Raw genomic sequence first — 22,656 nt, 5'->3', positions numbered from 1 at the left:
TCCATGCATCAGTGAAACACACTCACGCACTATGGGTGAACCTGAACAGCATGTCTTTGGACTGTGGGAGGAAACCGGAGGGCTCCACACAGACTGAGCAGGGATCAAACCCACGTTCTCTCGCACCATCCAGGCGCTGTGAGACAGCAGCGCTACTCGGTGTGCCACCATGCCGCCCCTTAACACTCGGTCCCTTTTTCCCTCCTAACCTTTCTTTCTGATGAACACTTCTACTCATGAGAATGAGCAGCAGCTTTGTGTACACAACAGTGCACATGTTGTAGCAAATCCTGCTGCTTGGATCAACATGTTGCTGGCTTTTAGGCAGCAGTGGGCAGCTCCCATTGTATCAGAGTGTGTAGCCATATAATCATTCCAGCATTTGTGAGCAATTATCTAACAAGATCCACAGGTTTCAGTGCTGCATGCCCCAGAAATGTATTCATTCACAGAAAATTGATTACAGTAGTTTCTTTTGGTTATGTTTTCTTGTGTATGTTGCTGACCTGCATGTCCCTGGCTGTCTAATAAGGCCCAGGCAGAATGTAGCATGCAATAAGTTCCGACCCATGAGTTCACCAGAAGTTTTTAGGTCATCTGGGTAAACATACTACTCGTCGTCTCCGAACCCACCTTTATGTTCAACGTCAGACATTCAAGATACACAGGACAAGGTGTTACACCCCATGCGTATCAGAATTCTTTCTGTAAGGTCTAGCGCAAGCATTCATTTCAGATACCATCAGGTTCCAAAGCTGAACGTTCTAATACCATAATGTCATATCTATGCATATATTTACACACATATTTCCTGAATTGGAACAAGGGAGCGAGCTAAAAGGGGGCCATGTGATCTGAATTCTCTGTGCGTACACTATGTTGCAAACCCCACTTTCAGCAAGGACAGTTACCATATGGCTCGGATGTTACTCAAATGTCTGGTAGTTCTCCTTGGAACCTCTCTGTGTCCATGTACCTGTGTTCCTGCTAAGGAGGCCTTCACCTGCATTAGTCCACTTACCTTGCCATTGAGCCTGCTCCATGGATACTAATGTCATCACGGTCAATGAATCAACCTCCCTGGGATCATTGTAATCCTCGGAAATCTTGATAGATGTTTGGCCTGATGTAAATATTTAACTTTACTGTGCCTGTGATTCTCCTCAGCACTACTGCAGTGGTTATTTCTATCACTATTGTTTTTCTGAAGCATATTTTCTATTATCAGGCTTCTATCAGGTCTGGCATGGAAGAACATCATATTGTAATTCTGAATCTGAAATTCATAGATGCAGGGGAATTTTTTGAAATTAGAATGCATGAAAACAGTAGAATGGATGTCAAGAAAAAGTACTATGAACCAAAAATGCAAATACTGTAAATTATTATTAACTTTTTCTCTTGATCAGTATTATGATTTATCTTTGCGGAGGCTTGGCATTACATTGCATTCTAATAAATGGCAGTGTTTGTCAGGGTGACTTTTTTTTTTTTTTTTTAATTTGAAGTCCACGACAACTTGTGTCTCTTTGACACAGTTTGAGAAACCGCTTCGATGTATCAGCCTGCAGATTGGACACTGAGATATTGAAGCTTTTTATGCATCTCTGAATAATATTTATGGTAAAGTTAAGGGCTTTTTACTTTCCATGTAATATAAATGGTTCATAATGTGGATATACCAGTGAGGCCCAGAGACCAGACTAGATGGACTGCAGCTCTGCACCCCCACCCCTCTATGCCTGCAGAACTTGAGATCTGTTGATCAAAGCTGTTGAAAATTTGCCTTCCACATGCCCAGTGTCATGTTCAAGCCATTGTATCCACATTTAAGCAGGTGTAACTCATGTCTGCTGAACAACAGATTATTAATGTGTTCATTTTGTGTCTGTGTATGACTTTGTGGACAGAGGCAGTCTTTGGCCACCTGTTTGAAGTGCTGTCTCTGCCTTCTGTTAAACTGTTTTCTGAGGTCCTGACCCATGACTGTCCTGCCTTGTGTATGCTTTCCAGGATGGCCGCTTGCGTGTGAATGACCAGCTGATTGCTGTGAATGGGGAGTCTCTGGTGGGCCGTTCCAACCATGATGCCATGGAGACGTTGCGCCGCTCCATGTCCATGGAGGGCAACGTACGGGGTATGATCCAACTGGTGGTGATGCGGGCCATGGAGCGGCAGGTAGGCCCCAGCAGCCAGTAACCTGTATCCCAGTCACGTATTTACCTCTCACAGCTTCCTCGTTGTCAGCTTCTTCAAATAGGCACCAAATTTCAACATTTGTTACCTGCTCTTTGCTGAGAATGAAAGTAGTAAATTAAAAAAAAATAAATAAATGTTTTAAAAAAATGTGAAATGGATATTAATTCTGGCAGTCCTTGAACACTCCCTAGCCCAAGGTGAGTTGGTTTGCTGTTGAAGTCCGGCTGTGAGGCATGTAGTTCTCGAACCATACATGGTTGAATGTATTATCTGTCTGAGGTGGCCATGTGGACGCCAGGGCATTGTGCTGAATATTGAAGGTGAATGTTAAACTCTCCACCGAAGCGTGAGCCGCCTGTGTCAGTAGAATAGGTGATGAGGAATAAACAGGCAGTGCAGAGATATGACTTCCCCTCCAGCCAAGAGGTCAGCCTTGGTGCCTGCAATTCAGGTGAATGCTAACTACAGGATCCCACTGAGCTGTAGGTCAGAAAGCAAAACAGTATCTTGCTATATTTAAAAAGCAGTCTTAAGTAAATGTTACATTATACCTGTCAAAAACAGAAAATTTCCCAATAAATAATTCTCTTTTGTTACAATGTGATTATTTTTGGACAGCTTCATCCAAATGCAGCAAGATATTTTGAACCAACTGACAACATGTATTTGGGGGACCATGTATGCAGATCCAGTATGGCATTTCTCTCTGTTCCTGTTCTTGTCAGAATGTGCAGTGGCTGTGCCACTGGAGTTGACAAAGCAGAACCTTGGACCACAAGGTTTAATGTCAGTGAGACCCATTGTACTGAGCTCTTCTGCCTGTGAAGGGTGGGCATAAGGAGTTGAAAATGTCCTCTCCAAAAAAAAAAAATCCCATATCCCAAGCTCAGTCTGTGACAATGTTGATTGGTAGTCCTATGTAGCCACCGAATGGGAGCAGCAGTTGTGTTTACAGATGCCAGTGACTTCTTTGTAAGAGACTTGTGTGCAGCAGTTTGCCTCCACTGGAAGGTGGAATTTTTCGGAGGAGATAACGCAAGTGAATATGAGTGATTTGCTGGGTGAACCACGGTCTTAACTGCTGCTATCAAGGGACCCAGTGGGGTTGAATTCCTCCGCTAGGGTTCAGCTTTGTTCAGTAATTGCTGGTTCAGGCAATGAAGAGGTGCTCGTTGCACCTGTAGAGCAGGAGAAAAAGTGGGGGTTACATTTTCAAGTTGGTCATCAGGCATGAACCTCTGTGGTTCAGGTTTGTTTTACATTTACATTTATTTACTTAGCAGACACTTTCCTCCAAAGCAACTTCCAATGAACTCTATGTAGTGTTATCAGCTCACACACCTTATTCACCAAGGTGGCTTACACTGCTAGATACAATACTTACAATGGCTCACTCATACCTACATCAGTGGAAAACACACACACACACACTATGGGTGAACCTGAACAGCATGTCTTTGGACTGTGGGAGGAAACCGGAGCACCCAGAGAAAACCCACGCAGGCATGAGGAGAGCATGCAAAGTCAGCAAGACAGCAGCGCTACTCGCTGTGTCACTGTGCTATAGTTTGTCTCAATGGGCTGAATCTCTGAGGAAGGCCAACATGTTTTATTGGTCATTTTCAGGACTTCTCCAATGTGTGAAGTACTCAGGAGTGTCCTAGAACAGTACAACCCCAGACTAATAAGCTGGATCCACCTGTGACAAACACATCTTTTGTATATCCACACAGATGTTTCTAGTGTCTGCAGGAACTATGCAGTTCTTTGGTGGGGCTATGTGAGATTCTGCAGAGGGTTTGCCTGTATCACCTATAATGGTCTCTGCAAGCATCTATAGGAAATATGTAGTCTTCTCCATCTTTTTTTTTTCCTTTTAATTTTTAAATGACTGAAGTTTTTAATCTGTTCATTACATATTTACAGTGCATTTATAGGCTATGTATTTTTAATAGAGCAATTCAGAGTAATTGCCTTCATCAAGGGTATTACAGCAGTAGCAGGCAGTAGGGCTTGAACTAGTCCTTAACTACTGTACCGCACTGTCTGCACAACAAAATGAAATTTCCAGGTAACTACAGAGATTACAAGAGCATGTATGGGGAATATACTTTCTTCTGCTGGGACTTGACCCGCGTAGTCTCTACAGATTCTGGTATTCATTCGACTTTGCCTATGATGATGAAAAACTGCCATGTTTCACACTGTACTTCAGTATGTTTGGTAACAGGTAACAGCAGCTTCCATGTAATTCAATTACACCTCATTCTTCCAGACAGTGAACCTGAAAGGATTGAAGAGAGCCTCAGATGGAGACAGAGTGCTGCATCTTGAAGCCTTGGCATGGCTACTGGGGCTTTTAGCATCTTGTTACTGTGGCTTTCATTCTGCCTGTGCTCACTTCTTCAGAGCCTGCAGAAAACGCTATTACCCCACCTACAGATCTAATCACACCCTCTCTCTGACACTTTTTAACAACCATCTAAATGCTCCGGTCATAATCTGATTACACCCCAAGGCTTGCTAATGAAATTTATCCATCAGAATTCCTGGAGGACAGCCGCCTTCCGAGCCCCAAGGACTCTTTGAATCCCCAAAACTGCGTACGGCTTGGGTTTGTGCTTCAGTGGGAGCTGGGGTCCCTGTCGGGACTCATTGTTTCCAACAGCAGGCTGAAATCCCCCTCATTGTTCTCTGATTAAGATGCTCTGATTAGGGAAGTAAGCTGTCACCTAGGGGCTCTGGTTCCAAGGGCTGTTGCCATAGTTGCTAGTGCTCTGGAAAACAAACTGAGAGGATCCAGGACCCCTGCCTGTCAGTAGCATTTCTCACTGAAGCATTTCGCATTTCTCTCCTCGTTGTCTTTGCTGTGTGTGGACCACTCACCCCTGTCTTCTCTCAAAATGACTGTTTGCAAGTAGTTTCCTGGATCTTTGTGTCGACTAACCTCCCCATTTCCGCTGCACAAGTCATGGCGATGAGGCTTGACCGTTAGTCCAATCACATGGCTGTGTAGGCCTCCCACTTCCACAGCAAATCTTTAATGATTCTTTGGAAAGATTTCTTTTTTCATATCTGCCGAACAGGTGGGCTTCTCTGAAATCCTCATTTTCCCGTGATGCAACGCTCTTGTCCACTCTCCTTGGACAGCCAGCCTAATAGCGTGCTGCATCACACAGTTGTTTCTCCTTGTGGCACTCATAATGTATCCAAATGCCTGAACTAAGAAACAAAAGCTTTGTGTGTTTGTGTGTCTGTCTGTCTTTCTCTGTGCATCCTTGCATGTATACAATGGACATTATGGTATGTACACGCAGTCAGACGCGGTCGCAGACAAGATTACATTACATAGTCGCTTAGCAAGCATGATGATCAATGAATAGTGTGTGCTTTGGATTATTCAGTGATTCCTCTGGAAGAGGTTCGTTATGCATGTGTGGTGCGATGCAGTACATCCTGCCTTTTACCCACTGGCATGCTGAATAACAGGCCTTCTCAGCAGGCTATCTGCTTTGACTTATTCATATATTTGTAGTCATACATTATGGTGCCAGTGAAAATTACCATTTAAATTGTTATTTACTTTTTTAATTTTCATAAAATATTTGAAAGCATAAAACCAAGGAGAATCATGACTCAAAAACGACATTTGTTTTTCAGATGAAAAGTAGTGGCTGCTTGCTTTTCTCTGGTGGATCTCATTCCCATTTGCAAGGAGATGAGAAATGAGTGAGCTGGTCTTTCCTAAACTTTAATTGTGTGTTTGTTGCTTTGAATCTCCTTATTGCTGAAGCCTTGATTTCCATATATCTGTGCAACAAGCAGCTTTGCTATGCCAGCGTGCCCCTTACTAACCCCACCACTACCTCGCCCTCTTTGACATGCTGATCTTCTAAAATGTCCCTCTTTCCGTTTCTCCTGCCTCCTCCATTTCCTGTTCATTTTTGTTGATGCTCTTACTTTTTTTGACTGGACATGCTCTTTGGAAAATTGCAAGCTCTGTGTTCTTCCCTTTTTAAGAGAAAACAGGCAAATGGAAGAGTTGGCCCAGGAATCGTCATTGATTGCCCACCTCCCTCCACCTCTCCAGTAATCTCATTTACTGGCCATCACTGTTGGATCCTCTGGCAGGCTGCTCCAAGAGCTGTTACCCCCATCTGGGAGTGTAGAGCTCATTCAGCACCAGAAGCGAGGCAATCCCACTCTTGAACTTTGAAGCATTATTGTGATTAGAATCAGTTTACCATATTACTGCTTTATTAACAGCCTTTGTGGCTATCAAAGAACCATTTTAGCATTACTGCAGTTTCAATTTTGTAAAAAGACAGTGAAGGTATAATCATAGTAATGGTATGATGATTTCCAGCAAACAAACCTAGATACAGGTGGGCATCCAATGCCTCTTTCCTATTTCGTAGCATGGTCCCAGCCATCCTCAGTGCCCTTCCTAGTTAGACAAAGGGACAGTGAGTCACAGGAAGAGCAGCCCTCGTTTGAAACATATAACAGCATGACGTGTAGTCTGGACGGCCTGACAGTTTCTCCGTCATAGTGTCTGTGTGTCAGATCCGTCGGTTGTATTATCATATATAACAAGGTAATTATCAGCCTACGGTGGGACACTGAAATGAGTTATCATTATTTCTCAGAGAAAAGGACAAGGGATCAGTACATCTGCCCAAATGACTGTGAAAGAACTGACAGCTCAGCTGAAATTGCTCTGTGAGGTGCAATTTAATATTTGGGTCATACATTTCACCGATTTTATGCTTTTGCGTGTTTTGAACTTGGGAGTTCTGTATGAAATTCTGCACCCAGTGAGGTTAATGCTATATAGACCATTACTTACAGTCTGTTCTGCTGCAAGAGATCTCGGATGTCACTTCTACTACTGGACAAGAAGTGCACATTCCCTGCCTCATTGACATCTCCATGGCAGAGCATCCATAGAAATGGCTGAACTCTTACTTGCATAGCAACCTTTTTCTGGGTCACTCATGAGACTAGCACACACTTTAATTTTTCTGAGAACAACACAAGTGTGTGCACCCTCAGTCCTGGTCTTCAGGTATCCTCCTGTATGCTGCTTTTTGTTTAGTGAGCTTGCAGTTCATTACCCTGGGACTGGACTATCTGCTGAATTACTTGCAAGATTCAAATCCTGTTAAACTGAAAGCGATAGGTCTGATTTTCATTACTGCACAAATATTTGTAGTGGTAAAAAGATAAGTATATTTGTAACTTTTAGCCCAAAAAATATTAATCATTTTAGCTTAATCAATGATTTTAAGTTATTACATATTCCATCGTTTCTACCCTTAGGTTAATTAAATATCAGTTTTTGTTAGGTACTAAGTTATTCTGTTTTGTGTTTCACAAATACTCGAAGGGAGTATTATTAGGAAAAATGTCTGCAATAGTTTCTAATATCTAATAGGTATTCCTCAATACAAATTTAGTTTAACTGATGAAAAATTATAACATCTCAGCTTATGATTTGAATCATCAGATTTATTTGCTGGAAAGCTCAGTTAAAGCTTATTAAATATGAGCTCTTTTCAATTAAAAAGTGTACACTTGGGAACACCAGGGCTAGGGCTAAGAAACAGTAACCTGGATTGAAGTTGGATGGAAAAAGATGTAATATTTACCTATTAATCTAAACCGTTTTCCAAAGAGTGGACATGTTGTTGAGCTTTTTTTTTTTTTTTTGGATGTGTAATGTGTGATAAATGAATTCACTCTAATCACACTGTCACCGTCTTGTTTAAGCTCACTGTTCACTTCTGACAGGAGAACGAGGGGACCATTGCGTTGCAGAACCAAGTCTCGTATAGCTCCTCTGCCCAACCAGTGCTAGCCAGCAAATCAGATAGCCTACCCCAGCCTCTAATGGTGAACAACATCCTCTATGAAAGATCTTCAGGTAAGTGCTTGTGTTTGTCCTGTAGGTCCTGCATTGTGTTTTCCTGTGTGAATTTGGGTCCATGCTCAAAATGTCATGTGTGGGACCAGCCTTAGAGTGAGATCTGATGTGCATCATATATGCCTGGAGCTGGATTTTCACATGTATACATAGTGTTGAGGCCCTGGAGTGGGTTCTATAGTGTCTGCATTAAGGTATTACTTCTGAAAGAATGTACAATTCATTAAGTTCATGTCAAAATCAGTGGTCATTGGTCAGTGTTTTCATCTATTTATTTTGCCTAGTTATTTTCTGTTTTTGGTTGTCTCACCATAAGTCTGTCTCACTTTTAGATGTGCTTGAAGGTAAAAGGAAAGTGTCAGTTTACTGTACCATGGCATATTTCATATTATTTTCATGTGGAATGACTGCTTTCTGCAGCTGATTTTGCACACAAGACTTCACTGAGCTGGAAAAGCCTCCACATCCCTCCCAGGGCCACTCTCCAGTCCCTGGAGAAACATCTGCAGTGATACTTGTCTCAGTGCTGCCTCGTTTCCCCTTCAATGTAGATACGTATCACTGCCTGTGCTGAACACATCACTTTATTCATCTGTTAGAGCAGGCCACACAGCAAGGAAGCAGACAGACAAGCCTCAACTGCTAAGCTCCGCTCCACATAAACTAGTTGTTATATTTCATTTTCTCTATAATGCTCTCAAGCTGGCAGAAGTTGGGATTTTGCATACTGGTTTTCAGCAATGTGGATGTTGAAATAAAGTAACGAGCTGCATTTTCTGTTGTGTTTAAACAGCTTTTATGTAGTAAACATTAAGTTCTGACCTTGGAATTATTATGCTGATAAAGTCTGTTCTAAATAGGGCATGTTTGTGTGTACGGTACTGTGTGCGGGGCTTGTGTGATATTCTAAAAATAGGGTTGCAAACTGATTAAAATGCATACTTACTTTTCCTGGAAATTTATTCAACAAATTCAAATGATTTCAAAATTCCAAGAGGATTAATCCAACTGGCTTTGAGATTGTCAGTGTTCTATTCTTACAGCATTGACAAAATTGGCGTCTCAGGTTTAATATTTGGTAGCATAGCCATTACTGTAATGAATCACTTTTTATAACCTGTAGTCATACATGGGTCTCCTACTTTATATCCCCCTTTCATTGAGTTGAGACTGTTGTATAATATGTCTGAAGGTTAGCTTGAGTCTGCGTGGTAGTTGATGGAGGTGCTTTCTTCACCATTCAAACAAACCTTCACTGCAATCTTTGACCAAGATTTCTTTTATGACCACAGCAAGGCAGTTGGCTATATTGCCATGGACCTTACATTTGTTGATAACATTATGTACGCTAATTATGTGCTTGAAATCTAGCCATTTTGAGCTTCTTGTACAAGGCACCAGTGAGATTGTGTAGAATATTTAAGGATTTAGCTAAAATAATTTTAGCAGAAGTAAGCTAAAACTTAGTGAATTATTCAACTATTTTTTCCCCACTGCAAACAAAGTAGTACTTATGTGGATACCAAAAGATTTTCTTAATTTCCACAGCTTTCTGGAAAAAATTTTAAATCATTTGAAAAATGTGCATGGGTGGCATATTTTTGCCCACAAGTGCATGGCTTTCATGAAAGAAAAGCTAGGAAAAAACACCTATCCTTCCAAAAAAAAATACAAAGGACAGCTTAAGTTGCAACATTGCACCTAAATGAGCCATAAGATGCCTGTAACACTGTACTCAAAACAGAATAGAGGTGATTTGTTTGGCTGTTAAGAACAACACCATGTTTGGCAAACCACCAACATCACATATCACTACAGGAACCTCATACCAACCATCAAGCATGGGTGTGGAGGGGTAATTTTGCTGTTATGCACCAAGGGATTCTGGGTGCCTGACAATTGCTGAATCCATCATGAAGTCATTGCTGTACCAGTGTATGGTAGACAAAGTGTGAAAACATCTGTATGATGGCTAAAGTTTGTCTGAAAGTAAATCATACAGTGACACTGTACATAGAACGATAATGATGCTATTTGGCGTTAATAGCGTCAGCATGTTAAATTATAGAAAATATAGATTTCTATAACAATTAGCCTCAGTAATTACATCAGAACTATTTTCTATATTTCTAAATAACAATGGCTCCTTTTCCCTCTGAGAAAGCTTTGTGCTTCCCAACAGCAATCAGTGTCATATGACCAAGTCGCCTCACAGGGTCACCTGGGTGAGGTTTTGTTCATTTGAACATCCTGCAGAGAACAGTTTGTATGCATGTAACTATCAGTCAAGCTCATAGATCCCATTTATCCCACCAACTGAGCCATGGCTGTCACACTGAAGATGTGTAAATTCTTTTGAAGCTGTCTATTGTCCCAGATAAGAGAGACCACTTAACAGTGACCCCAGAGTAGTATAGGGTTCGTTTGGAGCCAAGAACCCCTGGTTAATGAACCTTGACACCTGTACAGGAGTATTGATTTATCATGTTCACACAAAGTCCCTTCTTCAGGAGTGTGGAGCTCACTAAGTAACAGCTATTTGGAAGGGGCTGGCAATCTGCAACTGTTTTGTTTCACTTTAACACCCGTTCATCTTTGGTGAGAGCCACCATTTGGAGATGATGGAGGATACAAAGGAGTGATGCATCACCCGTCCACCATGTCACCCAAACGGATGAGGGAGGCTGTAATCGTGATAACCAGTCGTCTGGATCAGGCATTATGAGGAATGATGGCTGTTTTTGCGTATGCCTGTGCTGATAAGCCATCCGTTTGTCAGCAATGATTTCCAATGTAGCTGCTCCACAGCCCAGGCCTTCGATCACACAGACGGCCATGGACGCATGAAATATATCTGTGCATATTCTCTGTGTAATATATATCCGTCTATAGTCTTCACACTGCCTATCCTGCAGCAGTTCATGCACTGTACTACAACTGGTTTAATACAGAGTTGCGTCTATATTGGCTGTCCAGTGTCTGGTTGGCTCTGTATTACAAAAACATCCACGTATTTGTGCACGCAAGACATAGTGTGTGAGCAAAGGGCCAGCATATCTTTGAATTCTCTCTGTGACCACATTCTATGTTGCTTCTCCCAAAATGACCATTTGCAAAACTTTGTGTAGAAGTCCATTTGGTATCTGACACAAGCTGATATGTTGTCATAGAATGTCCCAACAGCCACAAGCAGTTTTTATTTAAAAAAAAAAAAAAAAAAAAAAAAGATATTTCTTCCCCAAGGGTTGAATCCCACTGCCTAAACAGATCAGTTGTTGAAGCCTCTATGCTAGCTGCTTCTTCACTCCAGGTTCATTCTAATTTCCAGCAAATCAATAGCTATACTGAATAAATCTATTCTAAATATCTGAGAGTGCACAGGCTAATTGTTGGGTTATGGAGGTAATTTCTTCTACGTATAAGTATCACAGCTCAGATCATCATCATTCTGATTAACTCCCCAACCCAACAGAGGTGTTTTGTACTGTTTTCTTTTTGCTTAAAAACAAATTTGCATGTTGCAATTCTAGTAATTTCTTCCATCATTACCTACAGCGGTTAATATCCTATAATATCCTAATATCCTATTCTGTAGGTTCCACAGAAGCTCAGCACACACATCTGCACACAGTCCCATGTCAAGCTGAGAAACAGTAGAGCAGTAAGCTAGCAAAGAAAGGTGTTTATTTTCCAGTGATGTAGCTGAGATGCAAAGTTCAGGTTGTTAGGTCATTTTGATGTATGAATGCATCCCATTTCTGTACAGCAGAGCCACATTTAGTGCTTGGATGCTAAACGTGACATGGAACTCATCTCCTCTCACTGTACGACCCTTGCAAGCATCCTGCGGTCTTACCTGTTTCACCATCACCATATAGGAAGGAGATGAACTTTTAAAGATTCCTGTCTGAGATCCTTGTCATGACTGCATATTTTTATGTCTAACATTTTGGAGGGCTTTCAGGTGTCTGATTTTGGTTCTGTTTTTTTTAGCTATCACCCTTGTGACCAATGGTGGCATGGACCATGTGGAGGAAGAGGAGGATGAGGAGGAGGTGCCTCCTCTACCTAGCCAACTGGAGAACGACAGAAACACCAGTGCCAAACCCACGTACTCTCCTCGAAGGTAACGAGGAGCTTTCCCACGTAACTCAGGAGTATAGCTAAGTGCAGGAGTTATTGGATATAGCATGGGTCTGTTCAAGAAATGAAGGAATAACTTACCTTGTGTGAAGGCAATCTGGAACAAGTGTGGAGTCAGAGGAGCAAAGCTTCTAGACACCTGAGGCATCACAGTTTTCATACTCTGCATCATGAGGTGTTTGACAGAGAGAGGATTATTCAGAATTATGGAAACTGCACTGCTTGATGAGCTCCGGTTATGCCATTTTTTAAACAATACAGGAAAATTTCACGCTTTCTTCTAGTCCAAAGTGGGAACAAGATTCACAAGCAGCTGAGGCCTCTCAAAGCAGAAGGCAGCATAACCACGTCAAGTCCTCAAAGAGTATGGATCTAGGTGAGTACTTAGAGCCCCCTCACCATAACCACACCACACATGGCCTTTGCCCACAGCCACAGCTATGCCAGGTCTGCATCTGTAACCCTAGCCATACCTGATGTTGACACAGGAGTGCAAGGCTTTCTACTGGTAGGGTTTAATTTGCTTTATATTTATGTTACCCTCATTAGAAACTGCACATCACTCAGCAGGAATTAGCAATGAGTTTGTGGTCGAGGCTGCCACTCATCTACGGATTTAAAGGCAGCAGCTGTCTGAATCAGTAAATCCGTACTCCCGAGTGACCAGGTTCCCATGGTTCCTCACTGCCTAAATGGCTCATCGCTGATGCTTGATATCATTGCAGTGCCTGCCCTTTCCATCCGGGTGCACCACTGAAATATCTGTCAGTCTGGTCTTCTGATGGAAAGCAGAATAAAAATATACATTTAGGAAGCACACGTCATCTCTGCGATATTAAATGGCGACTGACAGAGCTAAGTGCACGTCAGGATGCGATCAATGTGGCTCTCAGATATAACACAATTAATTCCTGCCATATGCTCAGGCATCCAAAATGTAGTAATATGACATGCATCTGGCGCGTATACTTGCTAGTTCAGCATCACGTGTGTGTACGTTCAGACCCTCATGTCTCAAGGCCTCGGAAAGGCAAGGGTGACCCAAGCTGCTCTATTCTGCAGAAACCAGAAGCAGTTTGGTTTGGAGCGCTTTGCATGAAATTGACTGTCTCTGATTTCAGGATGCCTGTATCAATAATGCATGTATGGAATTAGTGTGCCACACTTCATGAATAATAGAGGGTTTGAATCCCAATTTTTAATTGAAATTTCAAATACGCTGCAGTTCACCTTGGCAGCACGAGAAAGCTCTCTGAGAGCCGGCTGCTGTTTTCTTTCCTCCATGCGCCACAAGAGGCAATCATGACTGGGGAATGTTAACTCAGAATATAATATTTGCACAGAGGTACTAGTCATGTTTTTATGAGTCATGATCTCCAATCCTCCAAGATAAGATCCAAACACCAAGTTCCCCGGACCTGTTTAGCATGAACCGCAGTTTGCTATTTTCGGCACTGGGAACACATCGGACCAGAGCTGGTGGTGAACAGAGCTGCAAAGGCAGAATGGGTGGGTGCTGAAGACGCCTGAAATAGTTTCTTTGCCACACGTACCGCTGATGTGATCCTGCTCTGACTGTGTTAATCCTGTATACACTGCAGTCTGAAATGCGTGAAGTAACTATGGATGGCAGAGGTTGTAAGTCCATACAAATAAAAGAATACATGCACTATCTTCTTTCCCTACACACAAGTTTATTATGCTGAAGACAATTTTTCAGTCTCCACAGGGTCTTATATGTACTGTTTTTTTTTTTTTTTTTTTTTTTTTCCATTTCTGTCAGTAAAACACCTACAAAAGTTTTCTACCACAGATTATTCACAGTGCTGTAGTGCTGGATGAAGTACTTGCTCTTACTGCAGGTATTTGCAGTATCTGGCAGTGAAAAACCATAATATGATTGAGAGACTATGATAGTGCTCAAGTATCAGTGACACTGTCAAATAAGGGCCAGTGTTTTCAAACCTCAGGTGTTGGAACATGCCCTGCAAGTGGCACAGATATAGCTTGTTAAACTCAAGCCTGCTGGGAAGAAATAGCCAGTTAATTTTTACCTTGAAGTCCAGGAGCCCTTAGCCAGTGTACTGTTCTATCTTTGATTATTCTCTGTAATGACCAATTTTTCCCACACTTAATGATATCGCTTGTTTGACCTTTATTCATGTAGTTTCAGTGAAAATACATATAGGATAAACATGACATTGAAAACCTCAAATGACACGTGGTTTGTCTGAGGTCTTTGGAGGTCTGACTTCAGGATAATTAATGATGAATAGTTGAATTACTTGGTGAATTTTGGTCTGGAGTATAGAGGATTTAAAATAAAATAAAAAAAAAAAAAGGCAGAATCACTGAGAGCTTAATGACTACCCCACCTAATGTCTTTGGCCTGTAACGTAGCATGATCCAAGCCATGAGAGCTGGAGGACACCTAAGTGACACCTCTCTTCTTGAGGTGGGGGCTTTGAGGCTGTTCTTCCAACTGTAGGGCCATGGGCTGGCATGAAAGAAGTTGCAATGTGATGAAATAGATCTCCTCTATGGATTTGATGGATCTGATGGCCATAAGAACTGAATATGTGCCATAAAAACTGAACACTGAGACACATCTCCACCTATTATCCAAGAATGGCCCTATTAACTTTTTTCCATTAGACAAGAGTGAGGAATATTTCATTCTACCAAAAGTGCAGATGCTGCAGATTTTTGAATACAGTTCATTAGGTTTCCGGATTGGGTTTCTCTGGTGGAGCCACTGCCTCCAATTGGGTCCTGTTACAGGAGAGGGGTTCATCTTACTAGTCCACTCCCCTTAGTCCTAGCTCACACACAAGAGCTCATAAGCTGAAATGAGCTTGTTATAAGATTTGGGTGTGTGTGGACCTTCGGGGTTTATTGCTGTTACCAGGCCTCCCAGGTTAGTGCCAAGCCAGACCAATGGTTCAGCCCCATTTGTCACAAGGCACAAGTTTCCATTCATGTATTTGCTGAATGGAGTCACAGGGAATGGAAAAAGCACATATCTTGGCAGCATGTATTTGATCAAACTGGCTCAGGTTCTACACAGGTTTTGTAAAGATCTCTGGTGAAGTGTGTGGAATACTACCCCTTGGATGCAGTAGTGGCCAAATTTACTAAAGTAGAAATCACTTGTACATAGTGTAGATGTGAAGGAAATGGGACTATAAGGTTATTTCACTTACTGTTACAGCATTGAAGGTGCTTTATTGAAGAATTCCTTCTTCAAATATCTTTTTCTGAATGGAGAAATGCTGTAAATTAGCTGTGGAGGAGTGTTTCTGGTAGAGGGGCTCTTCCTTGCAGAAGATTAATGAAAAGTGCTGTACTAAGTTCTGTCTTATTAAAATACAGATCCATGTCTCTCTGTGACAGAAACAACAGTCACATGAGCTGTAACAGAAACTCCGAGGAGGATTCCACAGTTCCGCAGGCCTCCCAGTGTGTTCCTTTCACCATAACAACATGACACAGTTCTGCATGAATTAAAGCCATCCTTCTGTTTACCAGTGCCACCATGCCTCCACCTGCCCAATCCCTCACCTCGTTCCTAGCAGAAGAAAAATATGTCTTTACCAATCTGCTCTGAGAGTGCCCTGCAAGGCTCGGTGTAATCCTGTAAGCTCTTGATTCAGAAGCTATTTGTGTTGGAGACCTATTTTGGGTGCCAGTGCTAATCATGCAGCCTTTCGGTCCCCATGCAGTGCGCTTGCTCTCCAGACTCGGGAGTTGGGTTTCAAACAGCTCTCCTTGGTGCAGCTGCAGGAGATGGAAAGTGATTTGATTATATGCAGACCTTATTTGTGACTGTGTCTTACTCACCTTGCACTGATACTTTGTGTATTACGCAACGCGAGTTTTTCTTTTCATTTAGTAACCACAGTTAATAAGGTCTTTCTAGAAAATACAATCAGTAGTAGTGGCTTTTTTGTATTTACAGGACACCCCTTTTACTGTAGTTCTCATGTTGTTCAACTGTTACATTAAACAGTGTGTAGTATGTACTATTTACTGTTCAGTGGGTTTGGTGGTGTGTTATTAGGCTGTAGGTGCCATGTCTGTGTATAACTCGATTTTGTAAAGCTGTATGTATTATATTTGGACATGACACACAGCAGGAGAGCACAATGGGTTTTTGTTTCCAGTAGGCCTGTCTCATTCATTCCAAAGCTGGGCAGTCTCAGTCTATTGTTCCATTTGGCTGAGAGGGGTCTCTCAGTGATCCATTTGGCTGAGAGCATAGTCACATCAGAGGCATCTCCATTCAGTTCTGTATGCTCTACTACTGGTCAGCCCTGGTCCTGTCCTGGAATTGTATTCGCTGTCTTTACTTTCATTGGCACTAGCCCTCCTTTTCCCTATTTTTGAGAGATGAGATACTTTGTCATTGTGTGCAATACAAAGAAATTTTGTGTGGCAGCTCTCAGAACAGCAGCAGCAGAAAGAAAGAGCACTTAAAATAAAGAAATAAGTAAATAAACAAACAAGAATTAGATTGAAACTTTGAAGTCTTTTCATGCAGCTTTTCTAATGCTAACATAGCCTCAGTTTGTGGGGGGATGCATAGCCTACTGCACCAACAGTTGTTCACATAGAAGCACAGTCCTCCTCCTCTGCTCTTCCCCGAGTCTCTCATCCGATCTGTTTCTCATCTCAACCATCTTGCTGGCAATCGACCTGTAGGTAGCGAGGAATAGGCTCGGGAGTGCTGGTCCATACGGGTTAGCCTTTAGCCGAGCATGTGGCCCAGGCTTGTGTCCCCGCTTCTGTTTCCTCTCTCTCCGCCTTCACTCCTTCGCTGGTGGGATGGCAATTCCGATGGGCTCTGGGGGGTGCAGGATCTCCGAGAGGTTTAAGGTGGTGTTAAATCTTAAAGCTGTGTGGTGGTGTCTGGTGAAAAATGACTGAGATTGGTAATATGTGGCACGGTGGCACAGCGAGTACTGCTGCTGTCTCACAGCGCCTGGGTGGTGCAAGAGGGCATGGTTTCGATCCCCACTCAGTCTGTGGAGTTTGCATGTTCTCCCCATGTCTGGGTGGGTTTCCTCCCACAGTCCAAAGACATGCTGTTCGGGTTCCCCCATAGTGTGTGAGTGACTGAGAGAGTGTGTTCCACTGATGTATAGATGAGTGACCCATTGTAAGTAGTGTATTTAGCAGTGTAAGTCACCTTGGTGAATGAGGTATGTAGGCTGATAGTTTGTTGGAAGTCACTTTGGAGAAAAGAGTCTGCTAAATAAATAAATATAAATATATGTGCGCTAAAGGTACTGCTGTACTGAGAGAGAGCCAAGCTGCAGCATGTGCACATGCCACCATCATCTTTTCTGTATTGTGGGGAGATGATTGTTTAGTTTTGGACCAAAAGTGCATCTGTCTACATTTGTATACATCCAAATGTATGTGGATATACAGACCAGTTTGTCTGCATGTGTGTAAGCTGTGCTTTGACTGAGGAAGTGTTCATATGTGTCAGAGGTTCCACGAGACTTTTCCTCTCTCCCCTTTCAGTTTCTTTTTTTTTTTTTTTTTTTCTCCCCTTTTCATATTTCTTCTGCTGGGAAAATTGACCTCATAAAAAATGAAAAGGATTATTTAAAAGAACTGGAAGTGTAATGAAAACCTATTATTGTATCCCATGCTGCTGCTGCGGTGACAGCTTCTGCTCTGGCTAAATCCTGTTCGTCTCGATTAGAGCCGCATGTCGCTGGCTTCTCCCAGCAGGCTTCAACAAAGTACACAGTAGTGAAAAGTCTTCTGAACTACAGTACGGGCACTGCCTTCCCTCTCATTTGTACTGTAACAATGCATGTTGTTTTCATTATGTTAGCTGCATTTCAGCCTATGCACACTGTTCTGTAGCATAGCTACAATCATTCTTTACTGTAATGGTGGCAGATCTTTTGCAGCCAAAACACACAATCATTATTGTGAACAGGTTTGAGGGCTACATGTGTAAAAATCACAATAAGTGACACACTGAATTGTAGATGTCTAAAATTTAAAACAAATTTCTTTTATTGTGTAATGGCAAAGTAGTAAATACTTTAATATTATCATTAATTCATTTATCTGATAAATAAGTGCATATAGGATACTAGTCTTACAACATAGTTTATGTAAAAGTCTACCTCAAAGAGAATTTTTTTTTTTTAAAGAACTTTTTCTTCACATTGCGCACACACACTGAAAATCAGCACACTACAATGATAATGCTGCAATGGTCTAGAATCCTGTCCAGTATGTACCTTGCTTAGCTTAGTGCCCTGTGCTTCTGGGATAGACTCTGGACCAGTGCAACCCTGACTTTGATAAACATTTCAAAGACAGCAAGTGAGTCCAGTAATAATTCTTATTATAATAATTATAATAACAGCACACAGAACAGAGCTGAAGCCACTGAGGATAACTGAGGTGCATCTTAACACTGCGCTTTGATTGCTGGGTCACCAACTAGGGACAGTAAATCAGTAAATCCACTGTCTGCTGTTCTGTCACTCTGTGAATCTAACTATAACTATATTATTTTTTCATCCAGTACAATTTATAGGATTTATGGTAGGTAAGGCATATATTAATAATTCAGATTCTCTCGTGTACCACTTTACGTGAAATGGCACGCCATATGTTGATGCAACTGCATTTACCTTATGTCTTCTGTGTACTCAGACGTCAGATCACAGCGCTGACTAAGTTGGCACTCAGACCTCTGCACACAGAGAGCTACTGTTCTCTTTTTGCCCCTCTCGTGAATGCTAATATAGCCATGGCACAATGTGGAGTGAGTGTAAGCAGCCTGACCGCAGACGGGCTGTGTGTGCTGACACAGACGCAGAGCAGGACCACTAAATAGGTCCCTAATTAAAAAGCAGCTGCTCCACTTGCGGGAAGCTAATTTGTTTCGCTTTTAGCTGAAGATCGTCGTGCAGGGACTAAAAGGGGGGGGTGAAATCAACTTGTATCCCTTTCTGAAAGTGTGTTTTAAGCGGGATATTTTAGTCATGGCATTACTTCATATCTGTGTGCAGTGAATCCCACATCTACTCACTGTGGAGAAAAAAAAAAATCCTGCTGTGTTTGTTTTTAAATTGTGGTTTTTTTTTTTTTTTTTTTTTACCCCTTTCCGAAGAAGTGCGTTGCTCCCTTACCTTTTTGAAATGATTTTACCTTGTTGGTGTGTGGGCTGCTTTTCAGCCATGGAAAACCAAAATAGATTGAGGATGAAAATAGCTGTGCTCGGCACTCGATTGTTCCCCATCTGTATCCTGCTTGTATCAAGCTATTCACTTACACTCACGTTGTCTCCTGTAGCACAGAGAAGCTCCCTCCCTTGAGGGATTGGGAAGGCTGAGATTCTGTGAACAACATCTTGCCCAGTGAGAGGAGGCATACATTCTCACAGATTTACAGTTGTCTCACTAAGAATACACACATACACCCTAACACCTATCCTTCCTCCTCCAGAGAGCACTATACATTTGCACTAATTGCAGCCTCATACCCCATACCACACACTGTGTGTCTGCTGTCACTGAAAGTGTTTCTTCTCCTCTACTGGTTTATGCTGTTTCTGCTGTCACTTAATGGTGTCTGTGTTATTTTCTCAGTGGCAGATGAGAGCAACGTGGGATCGCTAGCAAGGCAGAAAACAGGTGAGTTATGCCCCCATCCATGTTGGTATCATGCTCTGCATTTATGACCCCCTCAGCACGTGCTATAAACACACTGAACACTCAGGGAACCTTTTCAATTGACATTTCAGTCGTGTGTTTTTGATTGTTTCTTTACATTGCATATTAGCGTGGTTAGTTCCAAGAAAATGCAAAATTAAGAATTCTGATTTAAATTGATCTTTAACTTTGAGCTGACTGTTGCTGGCTTATTGATATTCATATAACATCAGTATGTGTCTTTTTGATTAGTTAATTGGCAGTTTGTTACACTATTAGGTTTTGTTCCACTAAATGGAAGCAAAGTCAAACCCTGTAGGCTGTGTCCTGTTAATGTATTAATGAAGCATCCTGGACTTCAGTTAAAGGCTTGCCTGCAGCAATTGGAAAATGTTTTCCCCCCAGATGGTCTGCAGAAGCAGGTCTTTGTGAAATGGGTCTCCAGTCAGGATTGTTCCTCTGAGTCTGGCTAGTTTTCATGAAAGGAAAAAAGTTTGTGTTCAAGTCCTATTTCTGTTTCCTCCAATTAAGCTATTCACGAAACGCTAAAGATTATACTGGAGTTGGGAATTAGCCAGGTACCAGTTCAATATGCAAGCACACTCTAATACAGAGCTGCAGCATCAGTCTTGGGTGAAGAAAGCAGGAAGAGGAACACTTACATAATGATTTTCTCTGCATTCAAGTCTCATGAAAACACATTCAGGCTCCAGGACAGGGAAAGAAACAATATCCATTAAACTGAAAGACATTGTAACACTAGTCCTGGCCATATAATTTTGATTAATTTGCAGGAGGTTGGAGTTTTTTGAGCCAAGTTCATCTTTGTGGATAGATAACCCTTTATGGCACCTTGGTTTGTTACCGTAACAACAGTATATTTTAGTATTCCTTTTTCTGTGTGTCAGAAGTACCCATTATAACAAGAGATGAAAATGTAACAGTTTTGCTGCCTTCGTCTTGCAGTGTTTTTTGCTGTTTCATAACTTAGCATTTAATATGATTCCTGTTGAAGCATTGGGTCAAGAATGCAGTGGAACTTCCCCTAATGGGATTTTAACTTACAGTCACGGTTGTCACAAGTCAGCTTTTTTCGATGCAACATGGAGATGATGCAATGTTTTGATGTGCTTTTCTTCCTTTCAGGTGTCATGATGGCTACACTTGTGTTACCAAAGCTAAATGTTGTACAAACTGGTAGTTAAAGTATAGAAGTAATTTCCCCATCAGTGTGTTTTGAATGTGTTTGGGTCATGTTTTTCTTGCACGTATCTTTTGGCAACAAAGAGCTGCATGATTCCTATGAGCGTGACTTCTCTTGTTTACCGTCTTCGTATGACAAATAACAATGTTACTTAGGCAGTAATGATGAATGTGTGCACGCATATGTGCAGCGATACACGGAAGTGTTCCGTGTGTGCGATTTCCCACCCCAGAGTCGAGGCAGACTGTGAACTGCAGCTTGAGTAAGAGGCAGCATTTTTCTTGTCTCCCATGGGTCGGTACTATAAAAGAAAGCTGGTAATATGTTTAATAAAATGATCCATTTTGCTGGGGTTTTACCAATGCATGGGTTAATGTTTATTGACAGACTGCTGGGTACTTTGCTGACAACGTATGTTTGATAGTCCATTGCTTTGTAAAGGCCCCAAATTCTGCTTTATGAGCTTTGACATATTTCATTAGCAGGATGGTCTTAAGAGCCCTGGCTCTCTGTTTTTAATCTGCCTAAAACCTCCCTTATGGAGTAGGGTGGGGACAAGGGGCAAGAGGTGGCTGCATTTTTCTCTCAGGTGGGGAGGGGGTGGACTGACATCTCCTTCCTGGTGGCTTGTCAGGACAAGACCACTGCCCCCCCAGGGATAGGCTTTTACCTCCCAAATCCACTCCTCAAGCGATTGGGATGGTCCTTCATCATCAGGGTCACCATCATCAGCAGGGGCTCAAGTTTCATGTGTTCTCTGGCCACCCATGAACTCTCTGGTACCAGCATCCAATGAAAGCTAAATTAATGATTGTAAAAGGGAAATGCTGGTGATCAGCCCCATTGCAGTAAGATTAATCTTCAGTGAGCTTTGTTGGCATATAGATACACTGTATAGTTACTAAGCCAGTCAGCCATTGGCCTTTTAGCTGGTAATTCCTGTCCTGCTTAACAGTGAACCTGAAGTTGTTCTGGAGCCCAGGCAAGTACATTTATATTTACATTTATTCATTTAGCAGATACTTTTCCCCCAAAGCGACACATATATCTCAGAAAGAAAAAAATATATATAAAAAGTGCATTACATTGACAGAAGGAGAGATTTGGATGCAGACACATGATTCTAGAGTACAGTCAATTTGTCACAGTCCACCATATGAACCAGTATACATCACACAAGGATCTGCATAAAGGTTTATCCATTATTCAGCAAACTGTTATTAAAAAATGATTAAACATAAACACGTACACGTTTATCATGCACTTATAAGATCAGGAGAGCAGTGAATTTCAAAGAGGTGTTTTGAGACTTTTCTGAAGTGTAGAAAGAGTAGAGTACTTTTGTTTGCAGTTATACACTCAATCTTTAGAAGGTTGTCTTTGAGCTCCCTCCTTGCTGGAGAAAGAGAGTAACTTGACAGACATGGAGAACATAGCACTGGTTGATTTTTGGCCTTCATCCTGCTCTGCTTTTCAGCAGTACTCCCAAGGTTTCA

The 22,656-nt window shown here is 41.9% G+C and overlaps 1 protein-coding gene across 2 annotated transcripts in view; it reads left to right on the top strand.

Moving 5' to 3' along the window:
* LOC108920701 (partitioning defective 3 homolog B-like) overlaps positions 1–22,656 on the top strand; it is a 164,763-nt gene that overhangs the window by 77,582 nt on the left and 64,525 nt on the right. For both annotated transcript variants that reach the window (XM_018729654.2, XM_018729656.2), the window contains exons 12-16: positions 2,014–2,178; positions 7,993–8,125; positions 12,119–12,251; positions 12,553–12,644; positions 19,894–19,938. In XM_018729654.2, the coding sequence (XP_018585170.1) occupies positions 2,014–2,178; positions 7,993–8,125; positions 12,119–12,251; positions 12,553–12,644; positions 19,894–19,938 (568 nt within the window). The remainder of the gene's footprint in view (positions 1–2,013; positions 2,179–7,992; positions 8,126–12,118; positions 12,252–12,552; positions 12,645–19,893; positions 19,939–22,656) is intronic.

The sequence above is a fragment of the Scleropages formosus genome, chromosome 12 (genome assembly GCF_900964775.1).
Source record: "Scleropages formosus chromosome 12, fSclFor1.1, whole genome shotgun sequence".
NCBI classification, from domain to species: domain Eukaryota; kingdom Metazoa; phylum Chordata; class Actinopteri; order Osteoglossiformes; family Osteoglossidae; genus Scleropages; species Scleropages formosus.
The sequence above is the reverse complement of the archived record's forward strand: the minus strand, read 5'-3'. Positions and strand labels throughout refer to the sequence as shown.